Raw genomic sequence first — 24351 nt, 5'->3', positions numbered from 1 at the left:
CTTGAAATCATGTTGCACGAGCTTCTCAAGCACAGCAGTGCAGACCTCAAGAGGCCGAATGAGGTGCAAATTCATGATATTGTGGTAATATAATCCTCTCCTTTCTTGGTTGATGGAAGTTCAGCCAATCTGCCATGATACAGTAGCTCCTACATCCATCCGGCATTCCTCCACTGGTGGTAAAATTAATGTTGTACTAGTGGTGTAAATGTACCTTGTTCGACCTCTAGCACTCTGCTGGCATACATCCTCTTCTTCTCATTCTCATACTGGCAATGATTTGTTTTGGGGTGAGGCCTTTTTAAGATTCTGCATTCAGGTAGCAAACTTTAACATCAAAAAGGCAGAGCCTTGCTACTCCAAAAGCCACAAGCGTGAATGTCTAGCTGGGCATCCACAGCTGCGTTTGTGCCTGGGGTTAGCACTTCTCCAGTTATTTCCTGGAGTACCAGTTCAACTTGAATGTCATTGCAAACCATCGTAAGCATCTTGGCCTCTAAATCACGCAACTCAATTTGTCTTTGAAAGATGAAGCCTCCTCATCTGCACACCAACGCATTATCTATGTGGCGTGGTCTACATCAAATATGTCTTCTTCTTCTTCTTCTTCTTCTTCTTCTTATTATTATTATTATTATTATTATTATTATTATTATTATTATTATTATTATTAACATGTACCTCCTCATCAGATGTGTTGTCCTCATCAAAACCATCTGTCACATTTTCAGAAGCTTTCACTTTATCATTGTTGTTTTTCTCCTCATGTTCCTTTCCCCTCTCTTTCTCAAAATTTTCCACTTCTTCTCCTTCACTGTCATCTGAGGACTCAAGTCCCTTTTCATCATTTTCCTATAATTGAGGAAAACATGTCAATGTACTTGCAAAAAAATGCTGTGAAAACTTTTTGGAAAATCCCTTTCCTAATTTATGAAATCACAGGTGTTGCTTCACGTAACCAAAATGTAACTTCTTTAAAGTACATGTACAGCTGTAATATGAGCCCACAAATTTACCATGGCAGTAGCCTGCTCTGCAAGCACTCTTGTGCTAGAGAAGGAAGTCCTTTGAGAGGATTTTTCCCATTCTGCCCACAGGGAAATTGGGGTACATGTAAGAGGCTGAGGGAATGCTTGCCCAGCAATCCCTGGTCTGGAAAAACAGGTTCGCCAACAAAGAGGGCCGCTTGGTTATGTTGCTTCAGAGGGTTACGGGTGTTTCATCAAGGACCAAGCAACAGGAAAATTGGGTGGTAGGCAATGGACCTTTGCCAGGTTGTTTTGTCCATCTTTGACTACAGGTACCTCTTGCCAAAAAAATTCAAACCCCTGACTTCAGAACCCTGATGACTTCCTTTGCTACAAGCAAACTTCAATGAAACCCCTGGAGATGACAAGTGTCCAACCCTCAAGTCTGGAAAAATGATCATTTTGTTCTGTACACCCAAGTTACCAAATTCGAGTGTTACACTAAAATGATTTATCACAGCTTTTCTTTAATATCGGATTGCTTGTATAGCTGGCTAAATTATTGGCTATTGTGAAAATTTCCTTTCAACATGAAATTAAAAAATAAAACATTAACATGACTAGCTTTTAAATGGTGGTACTGTTTTAACTGAAATCTTGTCATCAAACAATGTGAAGAATGAATTAAGATACAGTCCGTATTGAGAAAATCACCACGACAGCACTTTTCCAAATACTAGGGTATTTAAAGATTTACCAATTCCTGATCACTTTCTTCGTCGCTAGATGCTTCTGGTTCACTCTCTAATCCAGAATATTCGCTCTCCTCACTGTCTGTTGAATCTGCATCACTTTCGCTGTCTTGGGTATTTTCATGGTAGAATAGATTTACTTCTGCCTAAAACCAGGATGCAATATCAAAACACTCTAAGTCCATACAGCTGTATAAACTTATATACACCAGAACTATGATTGCATTGTAAAAGCCTCCTTCAAAATAACTTGAAGTGCACCTACACTTGAACTGTAAACTTAAATATTCTCCTTTCTGATTACATGTAGTTTACAATACTTTCATACCTTGAGAATTCACTTTCAATTATCTGTAATGATAGAGGGCTGCCAACTCTCCCGGATAATCTGAGAGACTCCAGATTTTGGACTGAATCTCCCTGAATCTCCCGATCTCAAGCTTATGATCTGAAATCTCCTGATTAATCGCCAAAGTTTGTCATTTCTAGTGAGAATCAACTTTCACAACAAAATTTCAAATACCATTTTCAGTTATTTTAACATCAATAAAAACGATTATTTCCGCATAAGCTCAGATAAACTGTTCTTTTAAGTGTTGCTATTGACAGACTGTAATTTGAGCAATAATGTGATTGGTCGGAAATAAACCAATCAAATCATTATGTTGCAATGCCAATGACTACTTTTTCGTGTGTTTTTTGACTTTTGCCTAGATTGTGTGATAGTGTACTGTCTTTCTTTTTGCATAAAAGACACAATATGACATCATCGGAAATGATGTCACAAGTCTTATGACATCATCTATCATCTCCTCTCTATCGATTCTCAATATTTGAAGTGTTTGTGCGTTGACAGCCCTGATAATCAGAGGCACACATAGCACCACCAGCCATTTTTCCCTTTGCTGATGTTTTATTGAAAGCTAAGCGTTTTAAAACGGGTTCTTAGACTTAAATAATGTTTATCAGCGCTATTTGAAATGGGTGCTTAGACTTAAATAATGTTTATCAGTGCTATTTGTAGGTAGTCTGCAGTCTGCAGTCTGCAAATGTCAGGCACCATTGGTAGAATGAGTCGGACAAAAAACACAAGATACACATACGTAGCATCCACCGAAATTTAAGACATTTCCTGACATTAATTTTAAATACAAAATAATTATTTTAAGCATAATTTTATTCCCAACTCTTACAGGACTGAGTACACAAAATGAAATTCCTGGATATCAGACATAGAACTACAAAACTTGTAAAGAGATACATGTACGTGTAGACACTCAGTTCAAAAGTAACAACACTTCAGTGTTTTCTCATATGTCTGGATTACTTATGTCTATATGCAATGATTTCAGTGGTCATCCTTTTGGTGATTTGCATGGAGCACAGGTATCTCCATAAAAATTTGTTTAATATTTGAGGATTTTTGCAACTTGCCTGGGTAGTCTAGTGGTTGTCAGGAATTGTGGGTTCTACATGTAGTATCTTACTGTTCTAAATGCTCTCTTAAACTTCTTTCAAAGCAAAAAAAATCAACTTGTATTTCATGTACAACAACAGGAAATGTGGTTTCAACTGCCATTGTTGCAGAGAGAGCAAAACAAGCAAGCAGCGACACAATATGGACTTAAAGTGTAAGGAAAAGTATGTCAGCTGCGACGAATTCTCGAATTCACCACTTTTTACCAGAATGTGTTATGTTTAACCAGAATGCACTGCACCACAAACAACGTAAAAAATAAATAAACAGCAGTAAGTAAATTGTTACAATGAGTATTCAATTTACCATTTTTTTAAATGATATTCGAGCTGTGATTTTGATTGCGTGACAGAGATGCCCAATGTACTGTGTTGATGTTTTTTTGATATAGACACACCGTGTGCCTGTTGGCTGTTCAATAACACTTCATTGATTTAAATAGTGTTTTCCCTTTTACTGAATAAGAAACATGGTGTCAGAAGTGGGATTTGCATAATAAGTGAATGCTACACAGGAAGAAGTAGGGGACCTCCCAGGAAAATTGAGTAGGGATGTGCAGCTCGCCTCCTGAAACCCTTGCCCTATTTCAGACCAAAATCTGTGATTTTACCTACCCTATTTCATTAAATTTTGATACCTTATTTAAGACCTATTTTCAGCTGTTACACAATTGGCATAATAATTTAAAGGGGCAGTTTCAGGGTTTTGGCATGTCCAAGCTTTGGCACTAACAGTTGTAAGTTTTATGGTTTCTTACGGCCAGATGTCGTTCATTCTAAATCACTGAGAGTATTACAGCAAATACACTGAATTACTAAGGCTCATATTTGGTGGAAGTCATATTGTGGGTTTACACAGAAAATATCAAATCTAATTTTGTGCAGGTTGAGTATTTTATTCTATATATGAGTTGTTGTAATGCACGAGTAATCTATTTGCATGCAGTCAGTTCATAACACAAAGGAAATGATTCTAAAAGTAATCCCAATGTGTAATTACACTTCTATGGCATTGTTTCCTATTCCTGCACCAGTGCTTTCGAGTGCTTCAATAACAATGGAATTAATTGGGCTGACATGACAGTTTGCCAATGCGCAGAGACATGAAACTCTCCCTTTAAGAGGGCTTTTGTAGACGGTCTTATTGCCTAATGATGAAGAAGTAGCTTCTTCTAAAAAAACATATCCAATTCAGGTCAATTCAAGACTTGAGTGCACAAACCATACCCTATTTCAGACCACAACAGTACCTGTATAGTCCATATAAGGGAGTACCCCTCCCCCCCCCTCCCGGTTCAAGCACACACGTACCAGTTCACACCACCGTCATTCCAACCGGAAGCCCGAATCAGTTGTCAAACAGGCGAAAAAGACCCTGTGAATGGCAAGAGCCTATGGCAATGATTTCTATTTGGCTGAACATCCAAAACACATCACAAGAAGGACACAACATGAGCCCAGCACAGAGAATGATAAGTAGGGGCACCAGGATGACTCTCCCGACAAGTTCCACATCACTTCACATGTGATTAATCCTGTTCAGCTTTTTTTCAACTTACGTTTTCAAAGAAATTTAGTTTCATAAAATCCGCTCACAGTTTCTGTTTTTGTTAGTTTCTATTTCAATTTTCTTTCCGTCCAAAACTCTACTGCTTCAAAATATTTACTAGCCCCAATGGCTGATGAAAGCTCAAAATCTACCAGCCAAAATTGAAATTTCACTAGCCTGTGGATAGTTGGCAACTACTGTTAGTCTCGAGCCTTGATTTACATTTTCTCCACTTCATCACGGTCTGGAAAGGGAGCGGTCCAGGTTAAATTTTGGCACATTAACGATACTTTCATTCACTCAACAAACTAAAAAAAGTTCCACTGACTTCAATACATCGTTGCTGTGGTTATCAATGATATATGTTGTCACTTTCAACAAAATGTACCGCAGCATTACTATCTATCAGAAACAACTAATCTAATCTATCTAAGGCACTTTGCAATGTTATCTCAGGATACGTCTCTCATGTTTAGCTTGACAAAGGGTCAAACATACGCTGATTATTACACTGCATTAATTCGATTAACTGCTCGTTAATTTGATCCATATTAGAGTATGGATCAGTTACTTTTGCGCATCTCCCTAATTACCTATCTAACACTTTGGAAGGAATTCAAAAGAGAGCTTTGTCGATCATATACCCTGAATCTTCCTATGATGTTGCGCTAAAAAGAACCAATTTAACTACATTGGTTTCCCGACGAGCCGATGCTTGTCGTAGGTTCATTGACAGCATCCAACCCAATAACCCACTTTATAATATTATAAAACATAACTGTGCTGAGAGGCTGGATAAGCCGTATAATCTGCGACATAAAAGTGAGGCGAAAGTCCCATACAACACAATTCGATTTAGGAATTTCGTCACTTATAAATATTCGTAATATCTATTTAGTAATTAATCAAAATCCGATATATTTTATATAAGCATAGTACAAATTGTAATAATTATGTTTATTATATACACAGCAGTTCTTGACCACAACCTGTAATTCAGTCTTGACTGCGAGAGGATGAAATAAACAAATCATTCATTCATTCATTTTACACCAGATTTCAAGGAGAAAACAGAAGACATGTTTAAATTGAATGGGGAGTTCCGCAACCACAGAATTCAGGGCCACACAGGGCCACCGCATGAAACTTGTTATTCAATGATATGGAAATAACTGACCCTGTATTCTGCAGTTTACCCAGACTTAATGAAAGCCCCTTCGAGTGTAATACAAAATTAATTTCTAACGTTAACATATGCATCGGAAGATTTTTCTACGAATGAGATCTTACAATGATTTCTCTTTAATAACCCTGTAACCCTCTATCAATAAGCAAGCTTTTAAGAAATGCGGGTTATAACCAATTTAAAGGCTATTACTGTTCGTAAGTAGTCAGCTTTCAGTTGCATGGACTCACCTCTATGGGAGACTTATCGCTCTGGACAGCCTGATCAGAGCTTCTTTTGGGCATTTCGTTGACAAGAAGGTCTTAAGGAAAACAGACACTTGCTTTCTCGTCGTGAGCTTTAAAATGCCTTGCTGTTAAAGTAACAAAATAACAAAATTTGTAAGCCACAACATTCAATCCACCATGTGCGATTTCAACTGGTCACCATTCCCTTGAACGAGGTCTCGGTAATACTCTAATACTGGATACATGAAGTACCTACGATGTTTACACAAGTTTTTACGTTATGTATGGGGACATATATTGCACCGTATAAATTACACAAAAAGAATAAGTGTATACGGTACAATGTATGTCCCCATACATGAACTACCTACTTTGATATAGTGTTCGCTGACCGAACGTACACTGTAAGTAGGCGCCTTTCGGCGCTTGAATGATCACTCAGCGCGCGTCCATCAGAGAGAGAGTGCATTGTGTTGTAGTCAGTTAATAATATTGTTTATAATGTTGGACATATCAACGTTTTTGTTTGTCCTTGCTGGACTTCACGTTTGTCACTCGAAGGTTGTCGACCTCACCAATGAGAATTTCGACACGGTAAGTTTTCACTTTTGGTGAACACTTTCAGCCGATGTACGTGTAGTAGCGGCTTCCATGTGACAGTTGTGGTGTCAAACGGTGATTGGATAGGATCAATTTTGCCTTTGAGACATCCGATATATTTTCGGTCACACAAACTTTTTTGTTCTCTCTCGTTATTTCTCAATTCAAGAGCTAGCTAGAGCAAGAGTGAATTTATTTATAAGCTTCAAAGTACAGTTAATATGTAATAGTTTGACCTTGTTGGAGATTTTTTAACACATCATCCGTATTAAAGAATAAAGGTTCAGAATATTTTTACTCCTACTTGTGTTAACTTGTCTCGTACATTCATTTTCTAGGTTGTAAATGGTGATAAATTTGCTTTTGTGGAATTCTTTGCACCTTGTGAGTACAAGACAGTGTTTTAACGTGATTGATCATGAAATAAGATAATTATCGTGTACATGTATGGTTTCGTTATATACAGTATATCTTGATTAAGGTAAAGTAGGTAAAGTCTCTGTTACGAGCCTGAAGGCCCATTAAGGCCGGCGCTTATCTCCGGTTTCCATAGCATGAAGCGACTAGGAGTATTTATGCTCCCCCCTGGATGGGATGCTAGTCCATCGCAGGGTTACCCCCAGCATAATTATGCCGGTACCCATTTATACACCTGAGTGGAGAGAAGCACCGTGAGAGTAAAGTGTCTTGCCCAAGAACACAACACAATGTCCCCGGCCAGGCCCCGAACCCGGACAACTCGATCCAGAGTCCAGCACACTAACCATGAGGCCACCGCGCCTCTCACAATAAGACAATATAATTATCGTGTACATGTATGGTTTCGTTATAATATACAGTATATCTTGATTAATGGCAAATTAAAGATGAAGGGTGAAGGTCTGACCTTACCGAAATTATACAGGATCAGAAGTTTTTATAGTAATTAGTGAATGTAAGTGATATTTGTTGTGAAGTTGAAACACTTTTCTGGGGTACCTGCTGACTTTAATATTTACATGTGTAAGGCATCTATTGTTATGACTCGTTCTTCAACCACTGTATGCTAGCTACTACATAAAGATGCAACTCAGTGGGTGCAGTGTGTTGCTCTCAGTCAATGATAGAATGTTTGTTGTTTTTTTTTGCAGTACAGGGAAAAGCTAGAGTACACTTATGGGTAATTGTGAAGAAGAGCTCCCCAAAAAACCTGTCGGCCGACTATCGGTCAACTGTCGGCCGACTGTCGGCCAACAGTCGGCTGATTGTTGCCCAACTGTCGGCCGACAGTTTGTGTTATGTTTGAGGCCAAAGTGTTGGCCGACTGTCGGCCGACTGTCAGTGACCTGTTGGCAACCTGTCGGTAACGTGTTGGTAACCTGTCGGCGGGGCAAACTAAAATGATCGTAAGCATTTACTTGTCTATTGCTTCTAAACTACGCGAAAAGTATGAGTAAAAAGAGTCACAGTTGTGTCATTTATTAAACTTGAAATTGGAAATAGCAATTCATCCCAAACCTGCAAGATAGAGAATGATGTTAGCAAAACAAATGCACAAGGTAAACATCATTGATACATACATGACATACCATAAGATACCATAAGATACCATGTCGAGTCATACATCACCATTACGGAATGTTATGTCACGTTAACTGCTCGTTTTTACCACAATTTTTTCTTTTTTCTTAACCTGTCGGTAACCTGTTGGTTAGCTGTCGGTAGATTGTCGGTAACCTGTCAGCCGACAGGTTTTTTGGGGAGCTCTTCTTCACAATTACCCACTTATGAAACCCCTATAAAGCAGTCGAGAGAATTGATTTATTCTGTCCACACCCTTGCTATTTTCAAGTTTAGAGGAATGAACACAAAAAAATAAGGAGCTAAAAGCAGAGATGTATCCAGGTTTTCAAATTTGGGGGTCCTCTGGACCCCTTTTTGAAAAATTTGGGGGTCCAGCTAATTAATATTTAAGAATTAATATGCGATCTATTGCCTCTTAGTTGCTGCTGCAGTACCCTTTCAGATTTCTAATTGCAAAAAAATAAAGTCTTATCCCTCCCAACGAATATGTACTTAAAATTGTGCCTGTTGATTCATCGATCAAAGTGTATGGGCTGTCAAAGCTCCATCGATCACATCTGAAAACGTCTCAAGGAATCAAATCCATATATGCTGTAGGAACTGTTGACTCCAGTTGATAAATGATCTAGATCTCCACAGCAAAAAAAAAACAGAACTGAATCTCAATTTTCCGTAAAAGAGCATCATTTATTTTAACTACACTTGAGGTGTAATTTAGAAACAAAAGAGTAAACAAATGTAAGCGATCAATACACAGTTCATCGTCAGCCTGTGCGGCCGTGACTTCGCCATGGCCAATGTTAATAACCAAACGATTTAATACATTCAATTTTTATGTTTAACACGTTAATTTTAACACTAACTCCGAACAAAAGTTGGATGATTTGCAAAACAGACAAGTTACGTGCAAAACAAGAACCGAGACGATGACACGTGGGGGCCTGGAATTAATATCAACAGGGTCGCACAAAACAAAAATTTAACATACTTTGCCTTTGGATTCTCTGTCATTTCAATCACGATAAGCAAACTAATGCTTGAAATTCACTTGGAAAGCATGCAACAAACTGAACTTCGACTGAAATGTTTTATTATCACTGGCAGCAGATCGAAAGTGTCGCCGATTGTCTCACGTATAAAACAGCTCAGATCATGTCACGCAACATGTGCGAATTCAAAACTGAACTTATGAAGCTGGACATAATGGTTGACAAAATGAAATTATTCGACTACAAAAATCCGAAAATAACAGGTTACCTTGAAATTTCAGGAACTCAATCATTTCTCCGATTTGAAAATGGGAATGTTTAATTCCTTGTGAAATACGGCGTTCGCATGTTTTTTCTGGCGTTCGTAATTTGCATAAATATTCAATTTTTTTCTGCGTCCAACTGGACCCTTTGTTCGATATTCTATTCTATATTATATGGAAAACGAGTGCATCCCAGGACACAATGACGCACTCTGAATACATCTCTGTAAAAGCATACGGTAGCTGGGAGTGAAAATATCGCATGCCAGGAAAGTAGTCTTTCACAGGTGTTGATACTAATTTTCTCTAATATTTAAAGAACAATTTACGTGTGTCATGCTAAGCACTACAAAATAACGTGATTGTGGAAACATAAATTAAATGGAAAACAGCATACTTCTAGCCCATGGCTGTACTCAACTAACTCAACTTTATTAATTTTCTCTAAAATAGTTCATGGCCATATTACCTGTACCATAAAGACTTGTGTATAAGCCGCACTCCCAACTTTGAAGCATGATTTTGGAAAAAAAATAAGAAGTACAAAAAAGCACTCTTGTAAAAAAAAAGTAGGGCATTTGTTTACAGATGTTAACAATAAACTTGACCAAAACTAATATTGTGTATTTCTAGCGACAGTAATAAGTTAATCAACTCTGAAAATACCTTTTAAATGATTTTTTTTAATTAATCAGTTTTCCTGTTCCCTGTGACTGAAACAGTTGTCTTCATTGCTACAGCCCACAGTTGAAATGATTTAACAATAGAATTTGCACGAAAAAAGTGCTGGAGAACGATGCAAAACGTTTGCTTGGTAACCACACAGTCATTTAACAAGGGAAGTCTGGACGTGGAAATGTTCGCTTTCACATCAGCTGTTGTGTGGATATCATGTTTTTTAAGACGTATGGAAGCCATCGATCAGAGAAAAACCTGTTGCTAAATGAGAGTTTATCAACCCCATAGACAAACTTGCCGTGAAAGTAGTGAAGGGCAATGAAACAGTTGGATAGATAGATAGATAGATAGTTTATTCACCTTAAAAACTTGCAGCCAAAAGCTGAATTATTTGCGGTAAGGCTTACAAATACAAAATTTACAACTGCGCTTAACTACAAACTAATTATAGGACTTATACTACATAAAAATTGTTAAAGAATCACACATTTAAAAGCATGCGTCAAATTCCTATATACAATAAGAAACAAATTTATATCTAGTTCTCAGCTACTATAAACAAAACTTAAAAGAAAATTATTCTTGCATCTTTCAGTTTTACATTTCGGACGAATAAATGTTCTTTTTTCTCTCAGATAGCAGCTTGGTTGGTATCTACTTGGGAGTAGTTTGTGAAGACTGTGAGATTGATTTGCACATATTTCATCGAACAACTTTGCTGCAATTGACTCTCTTCTATCATACAGTGTTGAAAGTCCAGACAGCTCTAGAGCCTTAGCATACGATAGTTCAGGGTAAATAATCTTCATAGCGCGTTTTTGAAGTCTTTCTAGGTCTTCGCTTAGATAACTTGGTAGAGCGCGATGAAAAACTGGGCTGCCATACTCCAGAATAGAGCGAATGCATGTAATGTAAAATAGAAGAAGCTCTCTTGTGGCTACATGCGATTTCTTAAGCTGTCTAAGAAAATATAATCTTGTTGAAACTTTCCTAACTAGTTCTGACACATGGACATTCCATTTTAAATCACTGCTTATATTGAGTCCTAATAATTTCACACTGTTCACAGTCTCTAGGGTCTGACGGTTCACCCAAATAGGGTCAAACTCTGGTTCGTTTTTTGCAAAGCTAATCCTAAGCTCTTTGCATTTTCTTTCGTTTAACTGAAAACCGTCATTCCTTGCTTGAATAGCAAGATCGTCTACCATTTGCTGAATACAGCTCTTTTGCCCTTTAGTTATTACCTCAGAGATTGTGGTATCATCCACATATTTCCACATCTCTGCCTCTCCTGCTTTCAAATCATTAATCATTATTAAGAATAACCACGGCCCAAGCTTTGTCCCCTGTGGAACACCGGCCGGAATGTAACGCCATTCGGAGAAGCAGTCTTGGGCGAGTTTAACTCTCTGTCTCCTATCCGATAAAAAGTCAACAATCCAGCATAATATGGGGTTCGGAATATCGTAATCTGAAAGTTTATGCACTAAGAATATTATTATGGTCAATAAGATCGAACGCCTTACGGAAATCAAATAAAACCGCTCTAATCGCGGCCGAGTTCCCATCAGAGCTGACGTGCCAGTTATGGATCATGCTGACAAGGGCGTGCGTAGTGCATGATTTAGGTATTGTCCCATATTGCCTTCTGTCGATTTTTTTGAGCACGGCGGGCATCACAAAGTCATGAACAACATAATCTTCTGCAAACTTTGAAAGAATAGGCGTGAGGGAGATAGGCGAAGGTGCTTGTTGACGTCTTGGATAGGTCTTTGTTTGGGGACAGGGACAATATCTGCCTCTTTCCAAGATAAAGGCAACCGGCCTTCGCGAAAGGAAGAATTCATGATATCCATGATGGGTGGCGCCAAAAGATCTGCATTCTCCTTTAGAAGCCATCCGGGAATACCGTCCGGTCCTTGTGCCTTGGCTGGATTAATAGAGCATAACTTTCTAAAGATAGAAAACTCTGATAGCGGTGGAAAATCATCATTCATAGTTCTGCTCGAAGACACAAAGGCGTCCCCTCTAAATGGATTGTGGGTAAGCGGTACAAAGACCTCCATTGGGGCTAGGAAAGTTGTGTTAATGTGGTTTGCAAGATCATCTGCTGATAGACCACGAGCACCTTCTAAGTGATGAACGGACTTTAAAATATTATCACGTGACCCAGAGGGCCCTTCCATTCCACTGAGTCTCTTGATTTCGCCCCACCACTTAGCTGGGGAACACCCCTTTAGGTGTTGCACTTTACATTCGTAGTACTTCGCGCGGCATCTTTTGCGTTCTCGGTTAACAAGGTTTCTCAGGTGGTTAAACTCCGCTCGGTCTCCTCGGCCTAGGGCCTTTTGTCGCTTTCGAATCAAGTTCTTAAGCGTGGAATTTATCCAAGGTGGTTCCGTTCGATGAACAATTTTAGGCTTCATCGGCAAAACGAAATCAAGGCCAGTTTTGATGATCTTTTGTAACATCGACACCTTTTCTTCGCAAGTTGTCATAGCTCTGATCACCGCAGTAACATCGACTTCATTGAGATACGTTCGCATTGCAAGACGGTTACTAGGTCGTAGGTCCCTTGAAATAACAGTATGCATTGATTGCGATGTCTTAGCCCTTTGCTTTGGCTGTACTTCAACTGAGCTATGATCTGAAAGACCAACCGGAGTGTCGTAGTAATCCTGAAGGTTGGTGAGAATTTTATCGAGAGTGTTTTGCCCACGAGTAGGGAAATGTACAATCTGCTTCAGGTTGAAGTTTGATTTGAGCCTTGCGTCGTTCAGATGGTTGAAGTCGCCGAGTACCAAAAGACCGCAATTTGGGTATTTAGACTCCAAGTCCATTAAACATTTAGTCAAATAATCCAACATCATAGAATTGATGGCCATTTGCCTCGCGAGTTCTTTGGAATTAGATGGTATTTTCTTGCACGTAGTGGAGAAATTAGTGTTGAGGTGATCGGTCATAGACAACATTGTGAGCAGCTATGCGGAGGAATGGAGATTCCATGCCAGTTGGAGTTAAACTGCTCAAACAATTTAAGTGCAAATCAAATGCTTGAAAGAACTACTGGTGAGCAAGATTCGGGTTTAGAACCTGAACATGCAAACAAACGGCTCCTTAAGGAACCACCACTTCTTCCGCAAGCAGTGATCAACAACAGGTTTCAATACGTTTAATCTTTAGTTACTGAAGGTTTTCAGTTCAATTTGTGACCCTTACAAGCCAGTTTACTCCCTCTGAAAGCAATGGCCTCGCGTATAAACCGCACCCGCGATTCTTGGCCCAAACCTTAAGCAAAAAGGTGCAGCTTATACACGAGTCTTTACGGTATATTTGATCATTTAACAGCTACATGTATTCGCCAAAGGTGAGGTGAATATCAGTCCGACATTCACTGTTAATTCAATTATTTGAAAAATATGCATTTTCTTTAAACTATTAATTTCTTCGTCTGTCAACTCGACAAAACGGCCTGCAGCCATTTTGAAAAAAAGTGTTTAATTGATAGGTGTTTAATGCATAATAATTACCTCAAGTGCAACCAATCAGTTCAGAGAAGTTTCATTAATCACCTATGTAATTATACTAATCAGTAATGAAGGAAATATGAGTTGGACAAACCAAACCAAGAAGTTGAAATGAATAGTTATTTGCCTTCAGTTACAAACAAGGTGATTTGTTATATGCATTATGCATTCTTTTCTTTTGTACTCCTTTAGGGTGCGGTCACTGCAAGGCCCTTGCACCAACTTATGAACAACTAGGGGAAGCATTTGCCACTTCTGATGATGTAGTGATAGCAAAGGTTGATGCTGATAGTGATAAAACTCTTTCTTCAAGATTTGGTGTCTCTGGCTTTCCAACTCTGAAATACTTTCCCAAAGGAAGTACATCTGCTGAAGAGTGAGTTGGGTGTTTGTATTTTATTCTCTCACACTGAATGCCATTTGCCTGCCTCAAAAGAGTGCAACCGCATACTATTGACAGCACTTTATTAACTCACCTACCAACCATCAACAGAATTGACAGAAATGGAATATCAAGGCAAATAACCCAGCTCATAGACAAAACAAAGAAAATGGCCGTACTACAATCTGTCAAACAAGAGAAAGAAATCATTTTGGACTGGCTGAGGGGTGGGAAAGCTTCTGCACTAATGGCAAGACACAAAAACTGAATCACGTGACTGAACGTGAAAACAGATACAGTGCCGCTCGGAGATAAGCGAACAACGCAGACGCAAAATGAACGCACGCGATACGCGTATACGCGTTTTTTTTTACGCGTCTAAAATTGCGTATCGTATACGCGTTTGTGCCTTTGTTATTCATAACCATAATTAATAACCATAATTTTGCTGTTCCTGCATTGTTTGCGGAAACAAAAGAATAAATTGCGTGACTGCCGACAAGTCGAAAATTTGCATACGGTATGTGGCTTTGATTACTGTCAATTTCGATCCGCAAGTGCCGCCGATGAAAGCATCCACAAGGCCTTATATCAAAGTTTAATACCCTTTACATGCAGCAAAGGTCTCGAGAGACGAGCGCAATTAAATCAGCAAATTATGACCCGAAAAACCGAAGACATAATTTTTTTCAGTGTTTGCCGTGACGCGGTATTTACAGTCATTTTACGATGACTTTTTGCCGACGCGTGCAAAGTCCAATAATTCCTTGTAGAAAAATCAAATAAATTCGATTGGCATATCATAGAAAGTTTTTAAAAAATCTTTTCTTTGTACTGAGAGCATTTCACTGTTTGAATCAGTGAATTATGTCTCGAATCACATCACGATGGCCTCTCGCCGGCGCGTGCCCAAAATTAACCCAATAATTTTCCTTGCAGAAAAATCAAACAAATGTGATCAGCGCATCATTGAGCCTTTGAAGAAAAAATTTGTGTCTGAAGTGAAAGCATTGTACCCAGCAGGACCGGAGATGTGGATATTACATCGTATTGTCACGTGCCGGCAAAAGTGTGTGATTTCACTGTCGGGCTGAAAATCCACGCCAAAAAATCATTCTTTACTGCTGAATTTACAACAAAACAACTCAAGCTGCAAAATTCTCCGCCTTAAATGAATAATTTCTGTACAAAACTGCTAATGATGAGCCCTTTGCTAAAGAGTTGTGTTGTTAAGTTTAACGAGTGACAGACGCAACGGCCTTGGACCTGAAAGTTGTTTGTTTTTTTTCACCTATCGGTGTGCGTCACGCTTTCCTTAAGTATTCACATCGAAAACGACAAAAGGAGTTAATTACTCAACTTTAAATGATGAATGGCTGTACAAAACCGCTAATAACGAGCCCTTTGCTTATTAAAAGTTGTGTTTTTAGTTTACGACTAGACGGATGCACCGGCACGAAGTTTGTTTTGATAATAATCGCTCTCAACGCTTTCATGTAAATTTCGATGTTAAAAAGGTTCTTGTGTGCAGTTTGTCGCTAGGTTTATATTTATCCAAAAGGAAACTTGATGAATTGTTTTTTTTTTTTTGGCTTTGAAACACAAATATCCAGCCAGAAGTACTTTGCGCCATAAGAATAAGCGTATGGTAAGATTTTTTGCGCACCGACCAGAGCACACGCAAATTATTTTCACATTCACCACACCGCAAACGACTGAGACTAAACAAAGACAAGGCGACAAAAGAAAGACAAAGGGAGAGCTCATAAATACTAATGAGCCTTTTTGCGTATGTGTTGACGCGCATCCGCGTTTTTTTTGACGCGTTTACGCGTTTTGCGTATGCGCGTTTTTTGCGTATATTTTGGTTCGCTTATCTCCGAGCTGCACTGTACTCTGCCTCATACCAGGCCCTCCATTAAGTGTGGAAGAGCTTGATTTCCAGCCTCTTTCACAAGCTCAGCCAGCAAGAAAAACATTTGTTTTATTTTTGTTATCATTATCTGTATTGTTTTTGTTATCATCATCATCATTATTATCATTTATTATTATAATTATTGCTATTACTAGCTTCTTTAATTCTTGTTGGTTGGCCACATCTCAGATATGCTTTAATGTGACTGCGTGATGCAGTTATGAGCTATGCTGTCAGTCGTCATTTGACTCTGTAGCTGCGTGATGCAGTTCGAGTCAAAGACCCACATTTCACCCTTGCTCGCCGTAGAGTCTCCAGTAGCTCAGTGGTTAGAGCATCCGACTAGATCACGGAGGGCCGTGGGTTCGAATCCCATCTGGGGCTCGGGTTTTTTCCGAGTTCCCAGTGGGTTCTATCAACATCTCAGTTCTCATGTGTATATGTAAAACTATCAATGCATCTTAAAAGTTAACACCTACAATCCTATAAGAAATTTGAGAATTGAATTTAGAGTACAATAAAATCTTAACAAAAGGTCTTAGAAGGAAAATGGGTATTGACAGCTAATGAACAGGCTAAGTTGTATTGGTGGTGTTTGGTTGTTTCCATCTCCTTGTGCCAAGTACCTCAATCCCCAGTTCTTTGTCTCAACCTTGTGATGACTAAAACCTGCTTTGATTTAATTGAAATAACTTTTGCTTTCATTGTGTGATAGGTATTCAGGTGGAAGAGACATTAAGGATTTCATATCTTTTATTGAAGGCAAAACCGGTAAGAGGTCTTTAGGAGTACATTTAGATTTGATTACAAGGCTATTACTGATATGTTGTCACATTTTACAGGTGTCTTAATTAAGGTGGCTCAAAACAGTTTCAACGCTTTGAAGACACTCTCTTTTGAACGAATGATGCCACGACACTGTATCACGTAACAGCATTGTTATGGTACCACATTGAAACAATTAACGATTATTTCCGAACAAGAAGTGGTCATTATTGTTGGGAATGGGAAAGCCCAGCAAAAACTCCCTATATTTTTGATTTACATTTAGTTGCTCATATCTCAAAACCAAACTTGGTGACAACCTTTTTTTATTGCTGAAAAGTGATCATAAGGCCAAGATGACATTTTTGGCAACGTTTAAAACCTCTTTACTGCAGAATCAGAGCCAATTAAAAAAAATCATAGAATTGAGGTGGCTCTAAATCCACTGTACATATTTTTTTTGTGGTAGTGCATTGTGAGTGCACTGCACACTATGTCATCGGGTTGTGAGAGCGTGAGAGTATTAGAGTGTAAGTCCATGTTGGCAGTAGGCCTGCAGCGCGTGCATAAATCACGACAATAAACAGGTCTGTTGGAAGCATGCTTGAATTTCAACAAATCAGCCCCAAAAATTGGCAAGAATTTGTGACGCTAATGAATGACAAAGCCGCTTCTATTTCCAAAACAATGGAATTACCTGGTGATAAATAACTCATCTAGGAGAGTGAATTTTTGACTTTGCAGAAACAATGGTCAACCTCAAGAGTTGTGGTGAATTCGCACATTTCTTGTCAAACTTTATAACACTTTTAACAGAAAAGAAAAACAAAAACCCAGTGTCTTACCATCACTTAAAGTGTCACAGGTGTATCCTTTGTTTCGTGAGTTGTTAGCCGAACACGCAAGGAAACATGAACACAGACAGCCACTGAAATTGATGTCACTTTCGATTTTGCGATTTACTTGTGAAGCCAAAAGTACAATAGAAAAATTGACATTAGCAAAAATCTCTCAAAATGTTTTTCAGTGAATCATGGCAACTTTTTATATTCATAGCACAAAATTTATTTTGTTTTCATGTTGTAAATTTTGTTGCTAATGGCAATTTTTTTTATTCTTGATGGACTCTACCTAAATACTTCCTTCTGCCCTTCCTAAAAACTGTGTATCAATAATATTTATTTACTTTGGCTTTGCATCAATCTTTGTTTTGCATAAAGAAGGCTAACAAAATCTGTACCTTGCTTTGTTCGCATTTTTGAGCATGAGAATAGAATTTTCGGTCCTATGTTTCTGACAGCAAGTCGTATATTTTGAGGTCTCCCATCCAGATACTGGAATGCTGTCAGATGCTCAGAGTATGCCACTTAAACTTGCTGTGAAAAAGAAGTTGGAGGGAACTTCATGTCAGCTTCAAAGCCAATGTTTCTTGGTTCCCTTTTATTTTCTTTAATCTTTCTGAGTTTAGTATTTATTTTATTATTACCCCGGTAGTAACCACATGTCTTCTCAGGGGGCTATTTAGCTAAGACATCTATCATAGCATTACATGTTTAATAATGATTTACGATACAAAAACAATGTTGTGTACTATTTGTAGTGCTACATTGTACATATTATGCAAAGACAACTTGAATCCCCTGGAAAACAAAACACAGCTCAGTTGACATTAATTTTATGGAATAAAGCACTGTGTCAAGTTACTGCACTACCACCTGTATGCAATGCATGCCTTTTTTTTAACTTTGCAGAAAGTTTCATCTTGCCCTTTTGATTACTCTTCAGAAATAAAAAATGAGGTCCTCGAGTTTGGAATGGGGAGGGGCGCTGTGAAATTTCATCCCCATTCTCTACACAGCTTCACCGCTTGTTAAGTTGTCTCTGCCACCAACAATACCACCAGCTACGCAGGGTATAGAAAAGTGGGCAAAACAATTCTCCCCAAAAGATACAACTATTTTCAAATGCCTCATCGGTGACAAAACAGGAATTGAATGCACCTCGCTAATCCTTGATTACAGCTAGTACTGTTCAGTAACATTATTTTGTATTACTGTGACATGTGTGTCACTTTGTTTTACATCAACTTTGTTTTGTCAGGTGCCAGAGCTAACAAGGCTGTTTTCAAGACTAATGTAGTAGATTTGGATTCCTCAAACTTTGACTCCATTGCTTTGGACGAGACAAAAGACGTATTGGTTGAATTTTATGCACCATGTAAGACTTTATAGCGCTGTAGATAAGTAAACTTTTATCTAGAATCATTTTGAAACTTGGGTTTTTTCGAAAGCAGCCATGAGAAGTTCATGAGAGGATATGATCAAATTTTTGTTAAACACGAAGACCCACTATAAAAGGCATGTGGATGATTAATTTTGTTAACAACCGTGGATGCATACTGAGCTCTGTGATAATTATTTTGTGCAATGAAAAGGCCCCTAACACCAATGTGTCTGTAATAATTATGCGATGAGACGTTATCTGCTGTTCTTTTTTTAAATTCCCAGTCACTTTTCTCACCCTGGTAATTTTAAGGCTTCCATCTCTGTATTTCTGTTTGTTGATTGCCATTTTGGATTATCAGTTATGCTTTAATGATTCCAAACAAAAACAGAGGTTTGAAGTAATCCATTTTAAAGTGTGTGTTTGTGTAAATCTACTGTGTATATCACGCATACACACCTACATGTATTTTACTTCAGGTTGGTTCCCTAGACGAAAAATCAAGTTGTTTCTGACTACTCTGCTATTAATTGTAATTAATTTTTTCTTAAGAGACTACAAATTTTTTGTTCATCGGTTTCTTATTTTACAGGGTGTGGACACTGTAAGAGGCTTGCTCCTACATATGATCTTGTTGGTAAAGCTTTTAAGAACGATCCAAATGTAAGCCATTTATTGTGTTCAGGAATGTTTCAACTGTGACTTGCTTTGAGGAATGTCCTACATTTCAAAGTAGCAATTCAAAAGGTGGGTTCCTTCTGCAGATACCAGAGAAGAAATTACATAAAACAAGAGAAAGGAACGACAGAAAACAAAACAATTCCAAATAGACCAATTCCAAGTGACCAAAAATAGAATGCTCTCTAGTACCTGCAGAAAGACCCAAAAAGTGCCAGCCTTACTAGCAATTTTTCTATTGCATACATTAGATAAATACGATAAATACATGTAGCAGTTACGCAATGGGGCAATTAGTGAAACTTTCACCTGCCATGAAATCATGCACAACTCTGTCACCCCGGCAGCCACCCTAGAAAAAAACCTTTATGAACTGTTTACATGTACCTTAGACTAGTAATTTTGCAATTAAATGTATAAAATCATTACTACCTTGTAGTGTGTTGTGGCCAAAGTGGATGCTGATTCAGAGAAGGACTTAGGAGAAAGGTGAGTGCTGGTATTTGTAATCAGTCTTATATTTCCTATATATAGGACATTTTTAAATTGAACATTTTTAAGGTGGCTCAAACCAGTTTCAACACTTGAAAGAAACGTTCTTATTAGAAGGATTGACACTACAATACTTTCACTTAACAGCAATGTTATGGCACCATATTAGACACCAATGATTGATAAAGAAGATTAGGTCATATTTGCAACGTAAAGGGTTACTGTGGCAACAAAAAAGCCCTTCAAAAACACCCCATATATTGTCTTAAGCTGCTCGTATCTCAGTGACCCCCATTTTTTATTTGTGAAATGTAATCAGCATGCCAGAATGAAACTTTCTGCAAAGTTTAAAAAAATTCTGTGAAGCAGATGTAGAACCACCTTAAACAATTGAAAATTTAAGGTAGCTCTGAATCTGCTTCACAGAATTTTTTTAATCTTTGCAGAGTTTCAACTTGCCCTGCTTATCACTTTTGTGCAATAAAAAATTGGGGTCACTGAGTTCGTTTTTCAGATATGAGCAACTAAAGCCAAAATATAGGGTGTTCTTGCAAGGCTTTCTTATTGCTATGGTAACTTGTTACGTCACAAAAATGACTGCATCTTGTTCTGCAATAATAATTATTGATGTTTCATTTGATACCATAACATTGATAAAGTGTTGTAGTGTGAATCCTTCTAATAACAACGTCTCTTAAAAGTGTTGAAAGTGTGAAAACTGATTTGAGCCACCTTAAAGTATTCTTAATTTTTTTAAAAATGTTTAAAAATATTAGTTAAAACCCTGGCCCACAATTCTTTATCTCGCCAAGTTTGACCAAACACATTAAAAGCTCCGAAAAGTGTGTTTCTAGCTTTATATGAATTTCATTGCATGAAATCTATTTTGGCTCCTGTAAAGACAGAGCCTATATTTTGGCAGAAAATTCCTATATTTTGAACTTGAACATCATATTTTTCCTATCAGGAGTCAGGATGGTTTAGTGGTCATTAACCGTACCTCCCACCTCTGTGACCCGGGTTCAACTCTGGCTCGGGTCGTATGTGGGCTGAGTTTCAGTCGATCTCAATCTGACTCCGAGGGTTTTTCTCAAGGTACTCCGGTTTTCCTCCCTCCTCAAAATTGACTCCCAGCCTATTCCATCAGGCTGTGATGGTGTGCTCCGAGGTCATACATGGGTCGTGTTCAGGGGCTGAGCGCCTAGCCGGCAGCACAGCTCCTTCGGTCCGACCTCGTTGAGCTGTGCCCTTAGTAATTCAGTCTCCGACTGCGAGAAAGGGCAATTAGCAGGTCAGATATTATTATTATTATTATTATTATTATTATTATTATTATTATTATTATTATTATTATTATTATTATTATCAGATTTTCTAAAAAGTGGCTGGGAGGCCTGCATGGTCATATCCCTCCCCTCTCCCCCTTCTTGTGTGGTATATTTACATACCTAGGATTTTCCTTCATAATGCAGCTGTTTCCAGAGAGGTTGGCATTACATCCCCAAAAAGTTGTTATAAATATTATTATGCAGTAAGTTCATCAGTGAATGTGCCTTTAAATACACAATCATTACTCCACGGCACCAAACCATTCTGAAACATGCTTCCCATAATATTGCTACTTTTCAAGGCTTACAAGTCCCTATTGTACATGTGTGTGCATATCAACAAGATGCTTTTTTGTTTGTTTAGGTATGGAGTCAGTGGCTTTCCCACAATTAAATTTTTTCCCAAAGACAATAAAGACGGAGAAGAGGTAACAAAATAATGTTGCCAGTGTCGCTGTTAATTTGAGCCATTAAATCTTTTCCTCTTAAACTCCCACCAAAGACAAAAGAGTGAATTATATTCTGTTCTTTATGCAGTACAGTGGTGGTCGTGAGGAGCAAGACTTCATAGATTTTCTAAATGACAAGTGCAAAACCAACAGAGTCTCAGGAGGAGGAATTAGTGAGGAGGTACTATACTGTAACCCAGATAATAATGAAAACTAAACATAATTATTATTTTGATAGACTAAGCTTAAAAAGCTCTTTTACACATTTTTACAGATGTGAATTATCAATGGTAATGATTTGGGTATAGATTCAATGCTGTGCTTCTTTGCATGTGTCCACAATTTTCTGTACATCAGTTTAATCACTTCAAAATCAACAACAAAGATGCCAGGATGTGGGCTTCTGCAGTGCAAAAAATAATGTTATTCTCTCAGCGTCTCACTGTGTCCTTTCCTTTCTAGGCTGGAAGGATAGATAAATTTGATGAGTTTGCCAGGGATTTCATGGCTGATCTGGTAAGTGGAAGATCTTTAGGTTACCAGTTACAGTTTTACTTGATTTTCTTGTGATTTTCATTGCATAAATGCATATATATACTTTGCAATTTGCACCAGGACCAAATTAGTAATACCCAGTATTTTGTTTAGTAATTTAAAAAATATATTTAAAAAAAACAATAATTTCTTGTTTTGTTTTCTTTGTTGTGATCACAGGATAAACGTGATGGAATCCTTGAAGAGGCTAAATCGCTGATTGATGCTCAGGAAAAACCCAAGTGAGTAGCCTTAAGTTTCTTACTTACTTAGGGTGCTACTTGAAATTTTGAGAATAAACAAAAGGCTGCAGGAAATGAAAGTTTGATGAATCCTCACAACCAGAGCAGTGGAAGATCTAGGGCTACACAGGATCCCCGTTCTCACCCTGATTGATAATAATATTATTATGATAATTATTGCAGTTAAACAGAGTGAGATTGATGTATGCGATGCCTACATCATGAATTATTCTAATAATTCAGAGTCTCACTTCAAATCAGACATGGGTGGGGAAAAAAATGCATCTCCAAGCCAGCTACATTTTAATGATCTAGTTGTAGGCCTTACAGTCATATCAATATTTTTTTACAGACAGTAAAGACAGTGGTAATATCTTTTAATGTGCAGCATAAGTTACATGCAATATGGTTTATTTAAATTCTTTTAAGTATCATTATTCTTACAGTGTATCAATCATTATCTTTATACATTTTGTTAATATTATTATCATCATCTTTATAATCATCTTAAGATCTAGTATGTGCAGTACTATTGTATTAGTCATAGAAGTCTGCACATACTAAATCTTAAGATGGTTGTGGTTACTTAAGTTACATGCAGTGCTGATAATGTTATTGTTTTGTTTGTTCATTATGTTTATGGCATTGTATTTTCAAATTTTAATTACCCTGACTAAATTAGGTGTGATTGCAAATGTTACATGTCTAATCTACCATAGCTTGTCACAAAAGAAAGCAAGTAATTTACTTTCTAATGATCACTTTGTCCTTTCCTCAATAAACAGGATGGCATTGTACTACACAAAAGTTATGGAGAGGATTCAGTCCAAGGGTGATTCATTTGTTACTACTGAGGTTGATCGTCTGGAACGTATGATGGGTAAGGCATGATTGGCAATGAAAAATCAATTGCAATAAAATTGTTGATGTTTTGTGTTTGCTTTAATAATTTACAGAGGGTTCCATCAGTGATGCTAAAAAAGATGAATTTAGCATGCGTCGCAATATCCTGAAGCAGTTCAAAGCAGATACAGCCAAAGAAGAACTTTAGAATGTGCAAGTGATGTGTAACAGCTGTGTGTCAGTCTATATAGTTATCACTCGTGAATGTTGAACTCCAAGCACTTGAATCAATTTCTGCTAAATATGACAATGCTTGAATGGCTCAACTGAATAGAATGCAGCACTTACATCATCCTGCATTTGCTTACGAGAAGTCCTTTTTGGCAAAGTTGATAAAATTAATAAATCCTACAAATAAAGTTTTTGTGCCTATGCTGCAAAAATAACACCCTTGAACAAAATTAACTTCCAAACCTTTTTTGTGCTACAAAGTCTTTTATTGCTGTTGTGAGAAAAGTCATTAAAATATCTCCTTTATCTACTTGCTTTGGTTGTTATCACCATTTTTTAATCCTGGATTGGATGTAGAAACCAACAGTATCCAGTTAAATGTGATTACAATGTAAGTACAATGCACTGTTTTTCCTTGTGAATTTTTAAACAGATTACCAACTGCACTGGGAGACAACTACAATGACTATAAAAGCAATAATTTTTTAAGC

General features: G+C 37.8%; 2 protein-coding genes across 2 annotated transcripts in view; one reads left to right on the top strand and one right to left on the bottom strand.

Annotated features, from left to right (window-relative positions):
- The window catches only part of LOC138018596 (ribosome biogenesis protein bop1-like), a 28984-nt gene extending 22621 nt beyond the window's left edge, over positions 1–6363 (bottom strand). The window contains exons 1-3 of the mRNA XM_068865289.1: positions 6162–6363; positions 1726–1866; positions 682–852 (exon numbers count right to left, since the gene is read on the bottom strand). Coding sequence (XP_068721390.1) covers positions 682–852; positions 1726–1866; positions 6162–6215 — 366 coding nt within the window. The 5' untranslated portion in view covers positions 6216–6363. The remainder of the gene's footprint in view (positions 1–681; positions 853–1725; positions 1867–6161) is intronic.
- A 197-nt stretch (positions 6364–6560) lies between these two features.
- Positions 6561–24170, top strand: LOC138018592 (uncharacterized). Its single transcript, XM_068865284.1, has 13 exons — positions 6561–6752; positions 7097–7142; positions 13971–14154; positions 16791–16846; positions 18941–19057; positions 19656–19726; positions 20181–20230; positions 21926–21989; positions 22099–22191; positions 22473–22526; positions 22725–22786; positions 23572–23666; positions 23743–24170. The coding sequence occupies exons 1-13, from the start codon at positions 6660–6662 to the stop codon at positions 23835–23837; spliced, it is 1080 nt and encodes a 359-aa protein (XP_068721385.1). The 5' UTR covers positions 6561–6659; the 3' UTR covers positions 23838–24170.
- Positions 24171–24351: the final 181 nt, after the last annotated feature.

Source organism: Montipora capricornis, chromosome 10 (genome assembly GCF_036669925.1).
Source record: "Montipora capricornis isolate CH-2021 chromosome 10, ASM3666992v2, whole genome shotgun sequence".
In the NCBI taxonomy this organism is placed as follows: domain Eukaryota; kingdom Metazoa; phylum Cnidaria; class Anthozoa; order Scleractinia; family Acroporidae; genus Montipora; species Montipora capricornis.
The sequence above is the reverse complement of the archived record's forward strand: the minus strand, read 5'-3'. Positions and strand labels throughout refer to the sequence as shown.